The 22542-nt window shown below is 40.3% G+C and overlaps 2 protein-coding genes across 5 annotated transcripts in view; one reads left to right on the top strand and one right to left on the bottom strand.

Annotated features, from left to right (window-relative positions):
* LOC310906827 (ATP-binding cassette sub-family G member 8-like) overlaps positions 1-8461 on the top strand; it is a 49280-nt gene extending 40819 nt beyond the window's left edge. Inside the window, exons 15-24 of the mRNA XM_083856385.1 lie at positions 85-323; positions 727-859; positions 1875-2144; positions 3941-4106; positions 4195-4278; positions 4597-4796; positions 4906-4982; positions 6288-6555; positions 7081-7208; positions 7682-8461. Coding sequence (XP_083712511.1) covers positions 85-323; positions 727-859; positions 1875-2144; positions 3941-4106; positions 4195-4278; positions 4597-4796; positions 4906-4982; positions 6288-6555; positions 7081-7208; positions 7682-7819 — 1703 coding nt within the window. The 3' untranslated portion in view covers positions 7820-8461. The remainder of the gene's footprint in view (positions 1-84; positions 324-726; positions 860-1874; positions 2145-3940; positions 4107-4194; positions 4279-4596; positions 4797-4905; positions 4983-6287; positions 6556-7080; positions 7209-7681) is intronic.
* Positions 8462-19367: 10906 nt separating this feature from the next.
* Positions 19368-22542, bottom strand: part of LRPPRC (leucine rich pentatricopeptide repeat containing) — a gene marked incomplete at its 5' end in the record, with an annotated part of 85121 nt that continues 81946 nt past the window's right edge. For all 4 annotated transcript variants that reach the window (XM_083856556.1, XM_083856557.1, XM_083856558.1 and 1 more), the window contains 2 exons: positions 19368-19868; positions 21087-21229. In XM_083856556.1, coding sequence (XP_083712682.1) covers positions 19812-19868; positions 21087-21229 — 200 coding nt within the window. In that variant the 3' untranslated portion in view covers positions 19368-19811. The remainder of the gene's footprint in view (positions 19869-21086; positions 21230-22542) is intronic.

Below are 22542 nucleotides of genomic sequence, written 5' to 3'. Positions count from 1 at the left end.
TTTTCCTTTAACATCTCTGTCTATGACAAGATCCCTTTTCAAAACCATCCCTTGGAAATTAATTTTCAATTTTTATTTTCCCAGCTGGTGGAAAGACATCCTTGCTTGACGTGATAACCTGCCGGGACCATGGAGGCAAAATCAAGTCTGGTCAAGTCATGATCAACAACAAACCCAGCACTCCCCAGCTCGTCAGGAAATGCATAGCACACGTGAGGCAGGATGACCGACTGCTCCCCCACCTGACTGTCAGAGAAACGCTATTGTTCGTTGCCAAACTGCGCCTTCCAAAGTTTTTTTCAGACTCACAGAGGAAAAAAAGGGTAATTAAGCTGTTGGGAAAAAATAAAGTTGTCAAAAATGTGTCTGACAGGAATTATCCAAGAGATCCTGCGTGTTTGGAGTCAGAACAGCTAATCTGGCATTTTTTAATGTAGATTATGAATTATAAACCTTTTTCATCTTTCAAGATAGAAACCAGTAATTGTTCCAAGGCTCATAAAAAAATGACAATCTAGAGAAAGCATTAGAGAGGCTGTGAAATAAATTTTTGATTGCTGAGCCTTTTTTAACGTTACCTCTAAAATCAAGATGTGTTTTTAAGCGTCTCTAGCACTGAAATACCCAGATGAGTTTTAACCATATGAATCCTATTTTCAGTTTTATCTATGCACGAATGTGCAAATGAACCCTTGCCTGACGCCTGTCCCCCTTGGATCCCCGCAGGTGGAGGATGTGATCGCAGAGCTCCGCCTGCGGCAATGCGCCAACACCCGGGTGGGGAACGAGTACCTGCGGGGCGTCTCCGGGGGAGAGAGGCGCAGGGTGAGCATCGGCGTGCAGCTGCTCTGGAACCCGGGTGAGCACACCTCACCTTCCCTGGGCATATCTACAGGGCGATGGAAGCTTTCAGGAAAAAGCCACACACTCACTTGCCCCCTGGGCGGCTGGAGGAGTTCAGAATCGGGACATTTAACCACTTCTGCCAGAGGCTGCCTCTCCACAGCACAGTTAGTGACTGCTGCTGGTCCACTTGCAATCAGCGCTGATCACAGATATTGCTGTAATTATTACAGGAATAGTTCTGTGGACAGTGTTTCAGCAGCTGACACACTTTTGCTTCAGTCACCTTTGCCAATGGAAAAGTGGAGACAGACCAAGGCAGAGCCCCCAGGAGCCTCCACCCACCACTCTAAAACCACCACCACAAAGATTACTCAAAGTTGCCTGAAGTTACTCTCACAGCAGTGCCCTGTTTGTGCATATCAGTGTAAGGTTTGCGTTTTATCCAACCACATGCCACAAGTTACTTTGGCTTTAACATGGAGATTGTTTTCCTTTCCTCTGACACTGTTCCCATTCACACTTGCAGTATTAACAGGAAAGGTCGTTTTCTTCACTGTATAGTCAGTCTTGTGCAACTCACTGACATGGCTTCATGTTCCAGGTGAACTAGAAACTTCCATCAGCTTCAGTAGAAGCAAAACATGAGGCAAAATCTGCAGGTGATTTTGCTGGACTGAATCCCCTCTCTGATCTTATGTATATCAAAAGCACTACTAATCTTGACTGAGCCTCTTCTTGAATCAGATTCCCCATCAGCTTTTTCCCTAGGAAATGGATTTGAAAACTTTTCATTTGTATAAAGTTATACTTCTGTAGTTATGGGGAAGGTAGGTTTTTGCTTTTTCAAGAAGTGATGCTCAGGAATAGATGTACTGAAGTAAAAAAAAAATTAAAAAAAAATATATATGTATATTCTTTAAATTTAAAAATAATGAGTGAAATTTCATGCATTAGCACCATTTCACTTAGAACATATTTTCCAAACCAAACATGCTGCTTTTCACATCTAAACTTACTGTCTTTGGCAGGAATACTCATACTTGATGAACCCACATCTGGACTGGATAGTTTCACTGCACATAACCTTGTGATAACATTATCCAGACTGGCCAGAGGAAACAGATTGGTTCTTCTTTCACTTCATCAGCCCCGGTCAGATATCTTCCAACTGTTTGATTTGGTTCTTCTGATGACTTCTGGACTCACTGTCTACTGTGGAACAGCTAGAGATATGGTCCAGTATTTCACAGACCTAGGCTATCCCTGCCCAAAGTACAGCAATCCTGCAGATTTCTATGGTCAGTATCAAGCACTGTCATAAAAAGGGGTTACTGGAAATCATTTGCTTTTCTCAGTGGCTAGGCAACATTGATTTTTATTGACCATGACTCTCTTAGAAATTTCTTGTAACTAACTCAAATCAATATTGCAGCAAGTTCAATTTTTAATAGGATCCTTATTTTTCTGTACAGGAAATATAGCAAAAACAAGAGGTACAGACATAATTAATTTTAAAAATGCTCCTTCTAACTGTGCCAGGTGCAGTAACTTGTGTTTAGCATATTTATCCCCATGTCTTGGCTGGTTGAAACATTTTCTCTGGGAAAAACAGATAAACTGGTCAACTGCTTTCTGTAGACACTTCTGATTTCTCAGTTAAGAAAATGTAGAGGTTTGTTTCCCAGAAGCTAGCTCCTAGTTTGAGAGAAACCTGGAACAGGTAATGGGAAAAAGGAGTGCTGCCCTACACTGAAAGGGAGAAAATTCTAAAGTAAGTCAGCGACCTTTCTTACTTCCCTAAGAAAGTTTACATGGTTTCAAATCTATTAATCTTCTGGTTTTTGCAACGTGGAAGGGGAATCTGCCCCTGTTAATCTAATGGCAGGAATCTCTTTACACAGGCTGGTTCAATTCCAGCCCTCAGGTCTTTGCACTCAAGTTGGCCAGAAAACCTGGTATAGACCTCAGGCAACCACAGTGTTCTGGAGTAATCTCTTCAGTGGCAGGCAGTGCCAGCTGTGCAGAGATAAACAAAAGTTAACCTTGGTGTCAAGCTCCACAAAAAGACCTTTGTCACTGTCAGGGTTCAGAGCAGTCCTCAGCCATGCACAGCCTTGGGGAAGGCTTGCAGCACCCCTGTATGGGAATAGAGAATGAGAGGCAGTCCTGGGGAAACCTGTAGCTACAGCCCATGGTCACAGAGACAAACCCCTGTGACATGGAGGTGGGAGGGCAGAGAGGCAGGTGGAAGGTCATTGAATGATGTCCATTGAGTCAGTACCCACAGGAAAAGAAAGGAAATATGGGCAGCAGGCAGGTGGAAATAGGACAGGATGGCAGAGCATCCATAGCAAGAGGGAGCACCTGATGGAAACACACAGATGATGGCTTTGTGTCTGACAGAGAAACAGGTGACAAGGGCAGAAGGGAAGGCGAAGAATTTCTGATGGACTCCTAAGAGTGGCTGAACAGATATGATCAGCCTAGTGCAAGGAGTGATAGTTCTCCCAGAAAGCATCTGTAAAACATCAGATATTGTCAATCTACAGCAAAGGTCAGCATGGGAAGATACTATCATAAGTTTAGATTTTAAAAAAAGGCTGAGTCAACTATTGCTGGTGTGACTATGTTATCCTTAGATAGTATTCATTTTGGACTTTCTCAGTATCATGTAAAGTTTATGACACCTCTGTAAGATACAAGTAAGTAACAATAATTTTGCAGGTTAAGAAAAAACATTATTTAAGTCAAAGTCACATAAATGCCTACATGCCAGGAAGGAAATTCAAGCTATTTTTCTCTCAGCACTGCTCTCAAGGTGCTATGAAAATTATAAAAATCTGAAATAGTAGTTTATAATACTATAATAAGCAATTATGTAATCTTTCAGTGATTCATTGAGTGATTAGGTAAGAAACACATTATCAATCTGTTAATCTCTAATTACCTAAAATACCTGATAGTTTTAACTGCTGTTAGTTAATTCATGTACACAGGTTGGACAGTTTGCTCCCAATGAAATCTCTGATTCTAAAAGCATCAGAAAGTTATTTCTTCTATAGCACAGGGACTCATGTCAAATAATGTCTTGCAGTTGACCTGACCAGTATCGATAAACAGACTGCAGAAAAGGAGATGGAGAGCCGACAAAGAGCAAATGCTCTTGCCAACTTGTTTGTAGAAAAGGTCAAACATTTTGATGATTCCTTATGGAAAGCCACTGAAGGAGACAATGCCGAGACCACAGTCATCAAGCAGAGGTAAAGAAAAGAGTGCCATACAGAAGATCTGGAATAATAGCTATACTTTGTGCTAATTTAATTTTTTTTCTGTTTTTCTTTTGGGCAGGAATTCAGAAGAGGTTCTCAATATGCCTCACCATTCAAGTGACCAATTACCAGGAGCCTTAAAGCAGTTCACTATATTATTAAGGTAACCCTATCTTCAGCATAAACAGTTTTGTATCGTGCCCATTTGTATTTAAAATCATCACAAAGAGGCACAGAACATCCCACACCAATTCCTTCCCTCAGGCTTTCAGCATTTTAGACCTGAAATACTTGGTGGCTACAGGTGCTTCATAGGTTTGATTAGGTAAAATCCCTTATGTAAACAGGGAGCTCAACTCCTGTCCTAGCCAAAGGCAGCAAGTTCCAGGAACTGATTTTAACACTGTTTGGGGCTATGTGTCTGAATATAACTGGCATTAGTAAGCATTATATCTTACGGTCAATATTGCTGTTTTCCTAGTCGCCAGGTCTCCAATGACTTCAGAGATCTTTCAACATTATTAATCCGTGGATTTGAAGCCCTTCTTATGTCATTGCTAATTGGATTTTTGTACTATGGCCATGAAAAAAATGGACTGTCTATTCGTGACACAACAGCACTGTTGTACATGATAGGTGCCCTAATCCCATTCACAATAATTTTGGATGTTATTGCCAAATGTAAGTGTCAGTCTTCTTGTAAACACTATAAGAAATCAAAATCAAAAAATTCAGAAATCTATGAAAAAAATAAACTTATTATTACAGCGTGTTTGTTCCTACCCTGCAGGCCATTCAGAAAGAGCAATGCTTTATCATGACTTGGAAGGTGGAATGTACTCTGTCAGCCCATACTTCTTTGCTAAGGTAATTGGTTTTATTGCCAGGAAATACAAACAGCTGTCTTGAATGTTAAAAAACACAAGCAAACCAAAGCCTTGTTGTAGAAATAATCACATTCATATTAGACTTTGTTCTTTTGTGTCTGCCAGCTAAGGCTATCAGTCTCACTTCTTTAGTATTAATAGATTAAGCCTCACACTAGTTTAGAACTTTGCCATAAGTCATGGCTGAGATCCCACACCAGAAAAGCCAAAGAAGAACTTTTCACTGGGTTCTTTGGCCAAAATGTGAGAAATGTCAGACTCAGATTTCCAAGTTTAGACAATTTTACATACCTGCATACTTAATTCACTGCAGCATCTTTGAAAGTGTGCTTACATATCTTGATCTGTAAAAGAAAACATTTGTATCAAATGCTAAAGCAGATGTAAAACAGAAATGACAAAATGCTGTGGTATTTCCAGTAGTTGTTTGGGCCTCTATTGGTCTGAGCTAAAAAATGTATTATGCGCACAAAGAGCCAGAGTTTCTAGAATTAAATTTAGAACTTTTAAAAAACTACATTCTCTTTTTCACAAGGGTTTTGAATAATCCCTCTTTTGTGATGTTAGATGAGTTCTGCCTGCCATGGCATCTGTAATTTAGGTTTCCATTTCTGCACAAGATTTTAAATGCTTATTAGTGGTTGCCAGAGAAAAATATTCTTTGCATTGTGTCACAAAGATTGCACATTATTCACAGAGAAATCGATGTAATTTGTTACAACCTTAGTATTAGAGGATAGTAGCAACCCTCTTGGGAAGAACTAATTCTCTCTATATACCTCTTTAGGTATTTGAGAAAATTCCACTTATGCTTTTGTTTTACAATGAATCAAGTTGCTAACTGGACTGGCTTTGGGACAAGGTGGTGAAGGGACCAACAGTCAAATTTGTCTCAAATTTGATCTCACACTTGTTTCAACCAAATTGCGACAAAACATTCAGTTGCCATGAGTCAGTAACAGTATTACTGTTATTGAGCACACCAGCTCACAGTAAAAGTGTATTATGTTCTTAGACACTCCCAAAATTCTTAACAAAACAATCTGTAACCATTAGTTTTAGGCATTGACACAACCGGAGAAAAAAGTAGCAAGGATTTGTTTCTGTTGTAGATTGGTTTTGCATGTCACTGGCAAGCCCTAAAAGGGAGATGATTGCATGCTAAGGGAGTATTTCCTACAGCTTTTGTAAACAGTCCAAAAGTACGTTAAGGCACATCTCATGTATTTTTGTATCATTCACCTTTTTTTTTTTTTTTAATTTTCTTCTTCATCTTCCTGAACAGATTCTGGGGGAGCTCCCCGAACACTGCATTTTTGTTATAATTTATGGTGTTCCCATCTACTGGCTGGCAAACCTTGTTCCTGAGCCAGTACACTTCCTGCTGAACTTCCTGTTACTGTGGTTGGTTGTTTACAGTGCCCGTGCCATGGCACTTTGGGTGGCAGCTCTGCTGCCGACATTACAGCTCTCTGCCTTCCTTGGCAATGTCCTCTTCACGTCCTTCTACCTCAGTGGTGGTTTTGTGATAAGCCTGAACAGCCTCTGGACAGGTAAGACAAAGCTCCCACCCTCCCTCCAAACTGAAACATCAATGGCTTTCATCAGTGACAGCGTGTCCTGTGCAGGAAATCTCTGCTTTATTCTTACCTTTGTAATTATCTTCTTGGATGGTGACAGTGCAGTCAGGTCATCTACTTTACATCAGTTTCTCCATCTGAAAACCAGGCAACAAGAAGTTTGGTCAAAAAAGCACTAGTGAAAGGCTAGTTTCTTACGTGGTTGCTAAATTCTTCAGTAAAAAGAATTGTATTCAAAAGACGAAGATGGAGCTCCAGGAAGACTTAGTTGACAGGGGGAGTTTGATGGATATGGATATTAGCTAACTCCTGATTTCCTATCTCCATGTAACTATGTAAAGTATATCTGCCATTTTGTCCAATAATAAACTGTCACATGTTTACAGCCTCTGGCTGTCAAGAAGTGAGACAAACCTGCTGTATTTGGCAGCAGCACAGCAGTATTCGAGGTCTCAAGTTTTGTGTGTATGTATCAATTTCTGTCATTTTCTTTTTCAGTTCCTTTCTGGGTTTCAAAAATCTCATTCCTCAGATGGAATTTTCAAGGAATGATGCAAGTTCAGTTCACTGACACCACATATGAAATGACCGAGGGAAACTTTACTTTTCAAATACCAGGGAAACTTGTAAGTCAGAAGTAAAAATTGTTGCACACATTTGATAAGAAATTGGAATGGTATTTGTATGCCTGTCATATTTAAATAGATGGTGTAGGCCTCAAATTTGGCAATCACCAAATCAGCACACGAAGTTGTGTTACACCTGTTTGTAAATTTGTTCCTAAAGATGGCCCTACAGCAGTCACTCCTTCTATGTCTTTCTCTTAGTTGAAGAGAAAAAAAAAATAATAAAGAGCAACTCTTTCCTATACCAGCCCCAACTATGCACTTTGCTGGAATTATTTAGAAGCTGAACTGTGTTCTTCTGAAATAGGAATAGTGTAGCTGCAACCCTCTGTCAAACCACCCTGGAAGCTACACTCAAGCCAGAAAACAGGGGAAGGTAGCAGGGACCAGGGAAGCTTCCACATCAAACACGCATCACAGATCCACCATGAAAATTCTGTCTTTTCCTAATTTTGTGTTATTGGTCATTACAGATCACTCAGGCTATGGACCTGGACTCCCATCCTCTCTATGTCACCTACATTGTCCTCGCTGCCGTAATTTTCAGCTTCCTGCTTTTATACTATTTATCTCTGCGCTTTATCAAGCAGAAATCAGCCCAAGACTGGTAAGACAGGGAGGCGGCAGGTGAAGCCTCCCCAGCAGGAAGGAAGGCGGGGAGCAGCAGGCACCAGCAGCCACAGGATGGCAGCAGAGCCCCAGGAGTCAGGACACGGACCGCGGCTGCAGCCTGGCATTTGGGTCGGGGGTGGGCTTGGGGCTTTTTGTTTGATTCACCTACGGGCTGTACCAGTGACAAGGCGCTTGTGAGTCCTGCACTTCTGGAAATAGTCTGAGCTACGGGCAACCGATATAAAGGACCCATTGCACTCAGTAATAGGAGCTGATGTTTCAGTCCTTGTTTGAACATACGATGATCGCTTACTTAATTCAGAGGGCTACAATAGAACAGGATCAAAACACTTTCTATGGCATGTACGACATATTAGGAACAGGGCACAGGAAAGCAACACAGAAGATTTCACAAATGCTTCAGGAGAACATGCAAGGACGGACAACACAACCATTAACTACTCTGCTTTCTAATTGCTTATGTGTTTTAAAGCTTTGCCTTTGTGTTCCAGTAATATCCCAATGATGCCCAAAACAGATATTTGCTCACTGTAGACATGAGATCTTGTAACAAATAAATAATCTCACCTTCTTGGATTTATTTTTACAATATAAATGCATACCAACTGATTGTTGTTAATGATATCTTTCTCTGTTGCAATGCACATCATAGCAATTTGCCAAGTTTGCTTCCTAAGGTTCTCTGGTAGAAAACACCAACCTGCTCCTGAGTAATTAAAAATCTAATGATGCAACTTGTTAATGCTGGTCATGGTGCACCAAGCTCTGCTCAGAACAGGAGTATCAGTAAATAAATGGCCGTAATACACACAGTCATGGTAAGTGCATGTGCAAATTAGGTGTACAGTTGCTGTGAGCGTTTTGTAAGACTAGCTTGCTTGCTAAACGTTTAGATTTATCAAGATCTCTGTTCTTACATAGAGGAACCCAAAGCAGATTGTCTATTTGACTTTCATTTGCATGTTGCACACAGTGGAAAACTCCTCGTGGAATCAGCTGTTAATGTCCCACATACTGTTACGGGAATTGTGAGGTTGGGTTGGTTTTGGTGGTTTTGTTTTGTTTTTAAGGAATAGGAATGAAAGAACAATTGTCTTTTTATTATTCTGCTTGGCAGTTAGGACTGCCACATTACTTTCCACAAGGTAATAAATTCCCAGAAGGACCCTGGTCTGTAGATGTTAAGCAGGTCTGATAAAACAAGATCTTCAGCCCCAGGCAACAGTAGGGATCCAAAATGCTACAAGGTTCTTCTAAGGTGAATTCTACCATTTCTTTCTCATTCTGCTGCATTTGATTTCAAAAAACCCCACTTGATCTGATCTGAGTGCCATTTTGAAATTATCAGATTTTCACTGCCTTTTAGTGGCAAAGCCAATTCTTTCAGTCCAATTCAGCATCATTAAATTGTCAGAATAGCAGCTTCCTGTTTGATTCTTAATTATTCCTTTTTATTATATTTAAGACACTTAATTTTTTTTAAAGTGGTTTACTCTTCTTTGTAATGATCTGTTGTGATTAGAATCTCTTTTATATTACACTGAAGTTTTAAGGGTATATATTGGTACTTCTAGTCTAAACCTCTATTTTCAAGGTATTTAGAGGATTAAATTCTAGGCTGACTCTCTGTTGTGAATTCACTTTGATGTTTAATAAAAAAAAAGGAGCGACACAATGGGAGAAATTAAAGACATAAGGGACAGCTCTGAATTTTAGGGGCACATTGTCACGCACAGAAATCTTCAGGCATCTAGATAAGACTATACTATAGCCTTAACTTTGAATTTCCTTCCTTTTGTGAAATTAGTCAGGCTGCTGACATTACTTAAACAGCCTTTTTCCATTTAATATTCCACCCTCTTACCATTATGCAGCAGGACCAAACGGTGTGAGTGTTTCAGAGGTGGTGTTATGACAAGGGTGGATGTATCCATAATGGGGACTTGAGCGGTGAGCCGAGGAACAGCCTGCGTGCCGAGTGCGGGAAGAGCTATCATAGGATGTGGCCAGGCCTCTGTTTACACAGAAAAAGCTCATATTCTATATACTACAATTACATTAGCACACTGCCTATGATCATATCTTGTTTCCTTGATGCCGAGAGATGGGGAATATAGGCTGTGATTATTGTTACAGGCTTTAGCAATAAGAAGGTAGGAGCCTTGAAATACCAGCAATTAGCGTTCATGCCTAACAATAGCATCCGTGGGGCTGTGTACGGAGAAGAGCTCAGGCAAGAGTGGGTGGATGACACACAACCTGCCCACTGGCGCTGCTGGCACTTGCAAATAATGCAGGTTTGGGGGAATGATGCCCCACTCAGCCAGTGAAGGTCATGCCGTATGCCTTGGCCTCTGTGCACACTTCCGCGGCAGAGCTGCTGCTGCTGCAAGAGCAAATGGTTGGTGAGGCAATAGAAGTCTTCCCACGAGCTCCAACCAAGGCTAGAAGTCATAACTGAATTTCAGCACAGCTTTGCTTTCCAAGTTTGAGAGCAGCCTTTTCCTTAGACTGCATCCCTGTATCAGCAGCAGCAGCTCACTGTGCTCTCCTGCCTGCACTCCCTGTATCAGTATAACCAGAGCTGCTGCAGTCCACAATAATCTCAACACTGAGACTAAACAGCACAAGGAAGACACTGCCCAAAACTCACTACAGTGCCCACTCTGCCCAAAACTCACAGTACTGCCCATTCCACAGGGGCAGTACAATGTTAGGGACTTCAGCAATATGGTGAGGCAGACATGCCACTCAGCAAAGCACTGCTCACCAGTCCAACAGCACCACTGTCCCAAGGATTTACCACCTGCTGTCTTTGCTCTCCCCATATTCTCCTGGCCAGCTTTAGAAGGGATGTCCTCAGCTCTAAGTCCCAGTCCCTGCTCCTGCAGGCAACCAAGTTAGTGCAAAATTGGTTTTGAACTGGCACCACATTTAATTGGTTATAGGGTTTCCAGGCTGTTTTGTCCAACTACTGTTTGTACTGCACAACCCAATTCCATCAGTCTATGGGGCTGCAGTGTGCAGATGTGTCCAGCTGAGATCATCAAATACAAGCAACAATGACATTTGTAGGGAAAATTCACCGAATTTAGAACCACAGGAGTCATTGGTTACATGGATACTGATCTGTTAAGAAAGATATCTAAAAATTCCCTTTATTAATTTATTATTTAATATGGCAAGAAGCAGAAGTTCTTCCCCAGTTTCCACTCCAAGTTCATGCAGTCTCTCCACTATGGCAAAGGACAAACTTTTAGCACTGGAAATGGATTTTAGAAACACTGCCCTGCGTACTGGCTCAAAGGTAGTGCTAGTCCTCCAAAATATTTTTAACTTCTCCTTAGGAAGGACTAGATTTCACTATGACTAGCCTAAATTAATAAGTAGTTGCCAGAAGTTTCATTTCATATTTGTTCATTCCAAAAACCTCTTCAGAAATGCTAGGTAGGTAACAAGTATCAATAGCCATTCCTTTTAATAAAAACCCCATTGAATTCCTTAAAAAAAAATCATAGACAATACACTACACGTGGAGATTCTTTGGGTGAGAAATTGCAGGTGCTGGTGTGTCCACTTGTACCAGAAATAACAAACCTTTCAGGTTATAGCCACGGTGATTAATTTTAATGGCAGTAGACAAGAAACAGTGTACACAGAGCTCTGTGACATGCTGCTTTTTTTTAATATACTCTGAGAGCCAAGACAAGCCCTTCATGTGTTAGCAGCTATTAATTAAGGCAACAATGTTTAAGCAGTGGGTTGAGGTAATTTTAAAACTGCTTAACCCTTTTCAGAACTGCTGAGCTTTAGAAAGCACATGTATATGTGTGTTCATATTAATATGTAGAAGTATCTGCATGAATGGATTACATACATATGCATATGCACACATAAATAATGCCTATGATTGCTCTTTTTTTCTTTTAGAGAATATTTATAAAGCAGTTCAAATCCATAATTTATAGAAGTGGTGTTGCCAATTTATATAATTATTTATAAGACTGTTTGTTGACATTTATTTTGTCATTAAATCAAACTTAAAGGCTTATTTTGAATTGCAAATTTTGTTAGCATTATTTTGCTTTCATGGTCACAATTAGATACTTATAATGCTTCCAGTGCTAAAAACCCTGCAACTTCAAACCCTCAACATTCACACCATAGCTTCAGAACCAGCATCTCCCATCAACAACACATTTGTATGTTTCGCTCCTCTTTAAGCATCTGATCAGATTTTGCTACATTTCCTATTGCATCTAAGCACTGTTTCTGCCCCACAGTAGTTTTTCATGTTGAACAAGTCGTTTTAGAGGCCTAAGTGTTAAAGTAGTGGCCAGAACTACATGGTGAATAAATAAACAATGTCACTTGCCTCAAAAATAATTTGTATTTTTTACACAAGAAAATTAGCCAGAATTTTCAAGCGAATGCAGAGAAATTGGAAATCTATGAACATTCACAAATAAGCAAAACCAAAATGCTCACAACATGTAGTTTTCAATAAACTCCCAGTGCCTTGCAGTAACATACAACCATATCGGGTCACAGGTAACAGCATCAGTCTTCAAGACAGTATCTTTGCACACTTTCACTTACTGGGGGATGGGGAAAGTGTTTAGAAAACAACAGAAACTTAAAATATAAAACCTTCACGTTTCACTGAGAAAATCAGAAGGAAGAAGACCAAACAATGTAGCAGCACTGCTATGCCTGTCTGGACTCCACCCTGACACAAGTAAACATCATTCTTCTCACGATTCAATGCTGTGAAGGTTGCCCTAAAAGAACTGAGTATTATCTTAATGTTCACTTTTCAACAAACACCCGAATCTTCTATGACAGTTAAAAATAGCCAATCACCTTGTGGTAGCGTTTCATCTGACTGTGGAAAGGCATAAAGCCAAAAAATGGGAGCTCCAAATCAGGCAGCAGAGAAATGTGCTATACAAAATGAAAACTTTGAAGAACAAGATGTGCGGTGCCTTTATTAGCTGCCACCAGGTACTGGATGTTATGCTACACAAGGCAGTCACTGGATTTCCAGATGGGAAAGTTGGAGAATAAACCTGGGGTGGCCATCAGCCCAAGAGACTGATCTCAGCTGAGCAAGGCAGAACACCACAACTTCTTTGCTCTTTTAGCATCCCCTTGATAGAATCAATTCATTGATAGAATCAATTGTTTGGCTTGTAATTCTTAGCAATAGGAGCATGAGCTGCCACCCCCGGAGCCACAGGGGCATTTCAGGCCAGTGGGCACAGTCTGAAATCTGGCACAGTCCCACTAGTGATTCTGCACACAGCATTTCTGGCCACTCACACCACTAACTGTACCTGCTTCCGCAGTTCCCCCTACAACTCCTACAATAAATCATGAAAAAAAGCTTTTTAGCCAAGTATTATTGTTACCAAGAAAGGCGCACTTGTCTGGTTACAGCAGAGCTCAGCACTGCCAAACGCTTTCCACGCACTTGCTCCAGCCTCGTTCCTTCTAAAAGCAAGACAAAAGAAAGGTGAATGAGTATTTTTAGCTTGATGTACTTCACAGGGAATTGCTCAGTGCCTCTGTATTAGAAAAACGCCTTGCAGCTCCATAGTATGTTCAGTGACAGGCGCGTGATAAATTTCCACTGGAAAAAAACTCTTGAACATGACTGACAATAGTAAAGCCACAAATTACCGTAATTTTATGCCCCCTGCAGCTAGTGGTATAAAACATAGTTTTCAACCTTGTTTTTACTTGCTGAATTTAGACAAATTTATAATGTTATTGATGACAGTAAGAAAGACACTCAAATGCAGAAATTGTATTCCTTGGCACAAACACAACTGGAGCATAATATTTTATATGTACTATAGAGGATGAAAAATATTGTTGTCATTACATACATATATATAAAAATATGGAAATCTAGAGGATTCAAAATAATTAATTTCACATTATATACATATTTATTTCATACTATCACATACTTATCTGGGATTTTTTTTCCTCCTCCCTGGAATGCTAAACTGTTAGCTAGGTGCAGCACACAATATTACCAGTGCTCTCTCTTGCTGAACATTAATGTTTGAAATGCAGGCTGTGTCAATAATATCACAAAGAAATGCAAAAACCTTGTTTAAGCAAAGTCTACAGATATATTGCTCCTAATGGATTTTCCAGTGAGCATACACCTTCTATCATATTTCTAATTTTTACAGTGTCATTTTATTTACAGAGGGTTCCAAGGGCCCTAGAACTGGACAACCGCTCAAGATGATCAAGCTTTAGAGTTAACTAACTCTACACAGACTGTTCTATCTACTAACTAAACTGATGGGAGGGAAGTTCCAGGGAACTCTGCATGTAACAAGGGTGTGATTTATTTTTGGTGTAGTCAGGAAGTTTTTCAGATTATGGCTCAGTAGCAGGCTCAGAACTGGACACAGTTGCTTAAGTCACACCTGAGGGTGCAATTTCAGTATGAGAATATGCAAAGAAATGGTGACAGCCCCAGTGCTACACAGAGTCCTGCACCCAGACTCCTGTTCAGCATCAGCCTGAATTATACTACCACCACACTTACTCTAACAGCTGCTTTTGAATTTGAGAAGTGAGAGGTTGAAGAGGCTGCTGCTGGAACAAACTTCCTTTGGTATTTCTGGCTTGTGATGATGCTCCTCTCCCTTCAGTCACCCAACTGTGATTACAGGGCCAGTGCCATCTCAACTCCCTGTGGGGGAAAGGCATGAGGGCCAGCTTGACTCAGCAACTCTGATCATTCCCTTGTGGCCTCTTCCTTCACTGAGTTGGGCTCAGCAGCTGACGTGTCCCTAGCAGCTTCTGCCCCAGCTGCCTTCTCCAGCACACCTCAAGGAGAAGCAGCTCAACAGGAGTCAGCAGGAGCCATGCAAAAGGCAAAGGTCCATGGTGGCGTGTCATCCACCACGGCAGCCAACAAGCTGCAGGCTGCTCCTTCCTGTCATGGTCATTCCCTCCCAATCCCAATCACTCCCAAATCCCAGGCCTAAGGCATCATGCTGAAGTGGCTGGTTTTGTCAGTTGAGACCTACAACTGCCATTTTTCCCACTTTCCCAGTACTTCCCATCCCTTCAGAGTTCCTCTGCACCAATCCTGTATTGTGACAATCACCCCTCCCAGCCCATATCCCATAAATAAAAATCCAGCACCCAACAAAACAGCCTTTCAGAGCCTTTTTGATAGCCTTGAGAGAGGTTAGCCAGAACAACCCTGCCCTGTCCACACTCCCCTGCTTTCCCTCCAGCCCAAACTGCTTTCCACCTGGAAAGATCACCCTCCACTCCTGCCCTCAAGACTCAACTCCAACTATCAACAACCTTTCCCAAAACTCACTTTTCAGATCCGCCCTGGTCTCATGGACTACGTGAAGAAGTGCAGATGCCAGCTACTTGCAAAGCCAAGAATTAAATTTGATGCTGGTTGTCAAGGCTCATCACTGCCAGACACCAGGGTTTGCTGCTTTCTAAGCCCTGAGTTCACTGGCACTTAAGAGCTGAAGGAAATAACTCTGAGAAACACAGAGCTACAAAGAGGTTTGTAGCAATCAGTGCAGACAATAGCAATTCCACAGATACCAGTGCTTTATCAGTGTTCAAGAGTAATCACATGAGAAATTGTGAAGCATTAGCCAAGTGCAATATAAAGGTTTAAGAGTATCAGAGAGAAACCTTGCATTAATAGTTTTATCTAAAAGTAGATCAACGTGGAACCCCCATCTATAGCAGGCACTGCATAAGACAGTTTCTATTATCTCATTTTCTTAATTACAGGAAACAGCAGAGAAAACTTAAACTTTAAACTTCCACATCTACTCTTATTTCCATAACTAATGGCAAACCCAGCACTTTGCTCTTGTAGCTGAGGATCTGCACACTTAGGAAGATGCCCTCAGATTGAATTACAGTCTCAGTTGGAGCCACTAACTTGGAAGGATATTGGGTTTCCTCTGATTATTGATTCACAGAAGCAGTTGCAAACCACCAGAGGCTGCAGTCATTCTGGAAAGGAAATACTTTTTGGCAGTTACTTTACACAGAAGCTATGAGAATAATTTTAAGAAATGCAGAGAAATATTTGCTTAAAAAATGAGCTAAATTCAATGTCAGACTCAGTCTTTTCTTACATGCTTACTTTTTTCACCTTTACAGTAAAAATAAACTTGCGCAGGAATCTGGACATCTCTTCTAGAAGCTGACAGATTTCTCACACTTAACAGCAAAACCTCCTGGTCACATTCATCACTTCTGTCACTTTCTCTTCTGCTGTGTTCCTGGGGAGTCCAGAAGTATCACATGTTCAAGAAAAGCACTAAATACAGTAGTACCCCGGTGAACACACTATCAGTCTATTCTTCTGTCAATATATGCACTCGTGATACTCCCTTCACAGTTATGATCCTGCCTTGTCATGTAAACTGCAGCTGGAATCCTGCTGACTCAGGCATTCAATCTATAAAAACCCTCTGACTCTCATTGCCAGAGTCACAATCCCTGCAGCTACTCCATTTTCAACAGTGGGTACATATTAAGAACGTATGAAGACAGCTACTAACCTACCAATCTGCAATTCTTGCCATAAAAAAAGGGTCTCAAGAGACAATGAGTTGAACGAACTGTTTTAGTAGATAAGGATAAAACCATAGCATGTAATTATCATGCTGCAAAATGACTACACTGGTAGTTAACGAGGAAACTTTTCTTGTGTTGATCTCAAAAGCCCTCTCCTTCTGCCCCTGCCTCAAGAGGAGTGGGGGAAGAGGCAAGCCCATAATGTGGTGCAGGGCACAGGAGTGAGATTAAGTCATCTCAATTCAGGCAGCAAGCTTTTCCCAGTCCTCTCAACCCCAATCAAGACACATGATTATGCAAACACATACACACTCCCACAATTTGCTTTCTACAGTAACATGTCAGGTCATGGCATGTCAGCAGGCTCTCTGCTTCCCACGGAGGCCTCTGGAAAGGCTGTGCTTCCATCTCACAGACACTGCACCTGTTCTGGATCTTGCACAATCCCAGTTATCCACTAGCCGGTGACAAATAATTCTATCCTGCTTTCAAGGAGTGCATGCTGTGGTCAGTGTGCCACAGTGCATTTGCTCTCAGGACCAGTAAATCATCGTGACACGTTTGCAAGGCTGCCATTCTGCATTTTGTCATCTTACAGGTTTCTCTCTTTGAAGATGAGGAAATAATGAAACCGCCTACTTATTTGGTGAAGAAATGCCAACCTTCTAAACTGCACTTTTCTTCATGCTTGAAATGGCCGAGTCTCAGCACAACGATGCACAAGAAATATTATCATTTCAAGCGTGTTCTTGAAGAGTCGGCACAAATGCCGATTCTGCAAACCTTCTCGGGATAACCTTGTTTCAGACTGAAATGATTGTGTCCCAGAGTGGCACAAATCCCTCATTGGCCCACATTTTAAAGACAGGAGAGACTGCACTTCTCTGTGTAATCATCCCTTAACTGCACATGAAACATTTACTGGAACAGCAAATCAAAAGTATTATCATACAACAGCAGCCCATCCTTTGAATAATCTCCTCCTTCTCATCTCTGTCACAGAGATGGGCTGGGCTCTATGAGTCCAGGCTATTCCGATGGGATCCCAAATGGTCAGCATGTCTTTTTGCTCATTTCCCTGTCACTGCTGCCATGAAACCCTGGTTCTGTTTGGTCTCGTGTTCCTGCAGTGCCTCACTGATGTTTAATTTGCTCAGCCGCTGGCTTGCTCAGCCCACAACTTTCCATGAGGTCACTCAAAAGGCAATTTTGGAGCTGAAAACGATTTCACTTTACACTCTTCAGTTACAGGCAATCAAATGTACTTACTATCTCTGTAACTATAACAATTACAGGGCATGGTTCTGGCAGAGAGGCAAACCAGCTAGAAGAAAAATAAACAGATGTTAACTAGCATCAATCCTGCATGGTCAGACCCTACTGTGGGCAGCAGCAACACAACCCTGCATCTGGCTGTGGCCATGTGCACTGCTCACCTGCCTCAGAGAGCAGCAGCCAGCAAACATAACCCCTTGGTATCAAAACACAAACTACTGATAGGTGCAGTACCTGATCCACAGCCTCATGAGACTTCACCTCCTTGTCAAAAAGGGAGTTAAGATCCACAGATCTGCTGTTAACTTCCTCTGTGATGACCTGGTGTTTGCTTCAAGTAATATTCTCTTTCTTAATCCATGTGCTAGCTCAGCTCCAGCGGCATCCGTGCCCATTTCCTCAAGTTACGCTCAGCTGTGACTCCAGTTACAGGAACACGGCTACTGCTGTGAAATGGAGAGATTCACAAGATGACCTCTAAAAACAAGAGCTGTGGCACCAGAGAAAGGGTTGCCAACTAGCTGACACAGTCTTCAATTATGCTGCTATTACACTGAAACACATGTAATGTAGCTGCAGCTTTAGAAAAAAAAAAAAACATCTCCATTTGTGAAATGAAATAAACTGAGTCCTGCCTAGGCTTGCTTTCATGTAGGGCACAAAACCATTAGGCTATGAATGAAATTTCAAATGTTAATGCCTTATCTTGACAAGCCAGGAACAAAGGGTGTGAGACAGTTCGAGCCATGTAGCTGCCGTATGTTGTCAAACCTATGCTTGTGGAGTGATGAAGGTCACTGCAAGACCACACCACCAAGGAAGAGACACTGCTTGCAGTGTTTCCCAGCTTGCCTGGAAAGCAGAATTCTGCATTCTCCTCCCTCCCGATCAGTGAAGCCTCATTTTTAAAGTACAGCAGGATTTTTCTGTGTATTTGTTAATATAATAATGGATTAAATTGGAAGTTTAACTTGAAAAAAAATTAGGTCTCAATTTATTTCTTTGACCATACAAGTCTTGCAAAACTTGCCAAAATCTTGTGCATACATGTGAACTTTTAACTACCCCAATTTTGTCTATGTGGGAAAACCTAAGAAAGATAAAGTTAAGATATGGCTGAAAATGTAAAGATTAATAAGCAAAGTTGAAATGCACAGAAACAATCTTTCAATTCCTTAAAACCTGTCTGAAGTACCCAGCAGGCAACACGTTCTGTTTGCAATATCAATGTGCACATTTGTGAGTTTCCATCATTATGCACAGAGATAATGGATGTATTTTTGACCTAATATTTAATCTTAGACCTGTCTTATTTTCATGACCACACAACTCTGGGCCCTAAAACATCGTCTCAGAGGAGCTGTACTCCCATATTCCTTCAAAGCAAGCATGTCCACCAGTCTCTTCCCAGCAAGTAAAAATTACTACCCCTACAAAGAATAGGCACTGCTTTGTTTAAAGGGCATGTTTTCATGGATATGGAGTTCTTGTATCCATAAAATTAACTGGACTAACAGTTATGAGAATGAATATATATACATTCATTCTATATGACTACAACACATAAGGTTAGTGTAAAAGGTGGAAGTAGTTTGTCTTTACGTATAATATCCAACACCCTCCCAAGATGCTTAACACAAGAAAGTACAATTAAGAGAAAACTTAAAAAATATGTTTATTTTCTGTGTAGATACAGCTGAATCCTGAAGACGATGTTCTTCACCTTTGTATTTTCAAAGTACCAAAGTACAGTGACCAGGCAAAGAACAAGGATTAGACAGTGTCCTTCAGTTATAGTTCTGTACCCCTCTAGCAACTTTCTTGATATACACATATCTGGCAAATCAACAAGGACAAAGAAACAATTAATTTTATAGCAGATCATACATCAAAATGTAAATATCTCAGTGGGCTGCACCTTGATATTTCATTAGCACTTTTACAGCATTTCTATTAATAAATGTTTATACCAACTGCAGTTACAGCAAATTATGTTAATCACAGATTTAAATTAAAAATTACACATAACATGCTTTTTAAATTTTTTATTGTATGTAGTATTTAAACAATTTCATAAAGAACTAAATCATAAAAGTCTGTTCATGATGCTTCCAATCTTCTGTTCTTCCATTTTTCCACATAGAACTTGAATGTCTCCTATAAACAGAGTGGAATAAACAATTTCAACCTTGTTTCAACTGAAAGTTACTAATTCTGAAAAAAGTCTTACGTCCTGACAAAATCTATTATTCTCTGTCATGCAAAACTAGATCTGTATTGAAGTCTGTATAATTAGGAGAAATACCAGAGAGAGTGAATAAAAGGAAAAGGAAAACCTTGCCAAAAATGCATAATGAAGCTTCTATTACTAAATGCAATAATATAATCAATTTCATTTTTAAAATGAAAATACTTTTTAACTTCAATCTGCAATTGTGTCAAAAAAATTGAAACGCTTTTAAAGACCAAACTGCATTAAAGAAAAGTTGAACAGGGAAATCAGAAAATGAATCATGACAGCGACTTGGAAAAGACACTCTTATGTTCAGTAGCTACATATAAGAAATAGACATTCTGTTTTTTTAAATTTACAGTCCAAATAAAAATTCAGATTATAAACTATGTAAAGCTGCAGAAAAAAACCCACCATAGACATTGAAAGGCTAAACCAAATATTTTGTGCCAAAATTTTCTCCAATTCTTTAAAAATTGGAAAAGAAAAACACATTTATCGTGAAGCAATACAGAGAAATGATATATAGCCAGTCTTCACAGAGTTAGGGAACATTTTTTGCAAAAATGGTACTAGTAGACTATTAGTAAAAGCAATGAGGCAAAACTATTTGCAGTCTTTGGAGATTTAATATCATGCTGCTTGTCACCCTCAACATCTATTTGCACAGTTGCACAGGTATCGTGGCAAGGCAGCTAGAAGCAAAGGTGCAACAGAAAAACAATTCCTACAGTTCTAAAATTCCATCCTACTAGCACAGCAACTTACACTAGACACAAAACACTAATTAATGAAAACTAGAAGCCATTAATTGTTACTGAAGCACACATTCTACAAGCCTTTTCAAGTCCAATTTCTTAGATAAATGCCCCAAGGAGATTTGATAAAGGTACACCTGTAGATGAATGCCTGATAAGAAGGAGGTAGTCTAAATATTGTAAGCTCCAAGCGGTTTTATTTTCCTAAGTCAAATCCAATGCAAGATTACCACAGCTCCCACAACACCCAGAACTTCCTACATTACCTCCTTTGAGCAGTCTCTGAAGAGACCTAGTCCCTACGCAATTATTCATGCAATTTGTTTTATTAATATTGAACATACAAAACTCTGCAGATCTATTTCTTAATTAGGAAATACTCACAGGGGGTTCAGTGAAAGGGACAGGCTCTCCTGCTTTCTTCAGAAAAGTTGCTAAAGATTTCAAAGAGATGTCGTGCAGTTCTATGTTCTTCGCTTTTATTTTCTCATAAGTAGCCTTTACAGAAGCAACATCCCCATCCAATTCTGAGGAAAAAAACAGAACCAAAAAATCTCAGTTGTTACTTGTTTCTCTTTCCATCTGTTTTCACTCATGCTTAACCATCGACTGCTGCTCAGACATTTGCTTGAGAAGCATTGGGATGAAACTGAAGCAACCCCTGACAGTTTCACTGCTGTCCCCAGGGTCCTAGAAGCAGTACAACAATTCCTAGCACCTTGTAAACATCAAGGAAGCCATCATGTCCAGTTACATTCATTCTGTTGCCTGCAAGGGAGAACACAAACACCTGCAGTATGGGAGCTGTCTCAGGTTTTACTTGTTCACATTTGGAAACATCATCTTCACAAACATAGGAGCTATAAAAGCAATGGTTCATAAAGAAAAAAAAAAAAGAGCTTTCTGCAGAAATGGATAGCCTGTGTCCCTTTCTCGTGAGAAAAAGCTTCCCACTCACATCTGGCAAGTGGCTGAGCTCCTTTTTGAATGTGGGAGGCTACTGCAAAAGCTGCGTGAAATGACAGTTTAATGAAAGTGTAGAAATCATTAACTTTCTACAACTTCAAAATAGATTTATTATGGGAAACACCAACAAAACGAGCTAATACTTAGATTGCATTTAATGGACCACACAATCGTGATTTTACATATTTCTTTTTTCTACAAGGCATACAGTAAAGATGGTGCATCTCACCAGACTGAACACTGGATCTCATCTCAGGACAAGGACAGGAATAAAGGTCCTATTATTTGTTCCATCAGGGATGCCTGACAGATGATCACACTTCTTTCAGCTGTGATCTGTATTCTACTATATCTTTGCTAAAACCAAACAATTACAATTTTATTTGCCCATTTTTTTTGTTAATTAGAAACAGTAACCAACTATGGTAATAACAATACTCTGCCACATTTCATAGCCTTTTCTAATTAAAAATAACAATGATCTGCCAGGAGAATAATTTGTTCTCTTGCTAATGCAAGGTTGGATTTGGCCCAAAACAAGAAATCATGTTTGAAAGCTTATTAACTTAAAAACAAAACAAAACAAAAACCCCCCAAAACCCCCAAAAACTTTGATTCAAAAGATCTTATTTCTACCCCTCATGGCTAGAGCACAATCTAAGCCTTCTTATTTTCAGTTGTGCTAAATATTTTGCTGATGATCCCTTTAACAGTCAAATGATCAATGTCTCATACTGGTAAGATGCTTGCACAGAATACCCTGGGAACAGCTTTTAAAACTCTTCATGCTTGTACTGGAAGTCTCCTCTAGAACCTGCTAGGGGCTAGGTACACCTCTGCCTGAAGAGAGTACAGCAAGCATCTGTTCATACAG

Source organism: Zosterops lateralis (assembly GCF_965231275.1).
Source record: "Zosterops lateralis genome assembly, chromosome: 3".
Lineage (NCBI taxonomy): Eukaryota > Metazoa > Chordata > Aves > Passeriformes > Zosteropidae > Zosterops > Zosterops lateralis.
The sequence above is the reverse complement of the archived record's forward strand: the minus strand, read 5'-3'. Positions and strand labels throughout refer to the sequence as shown.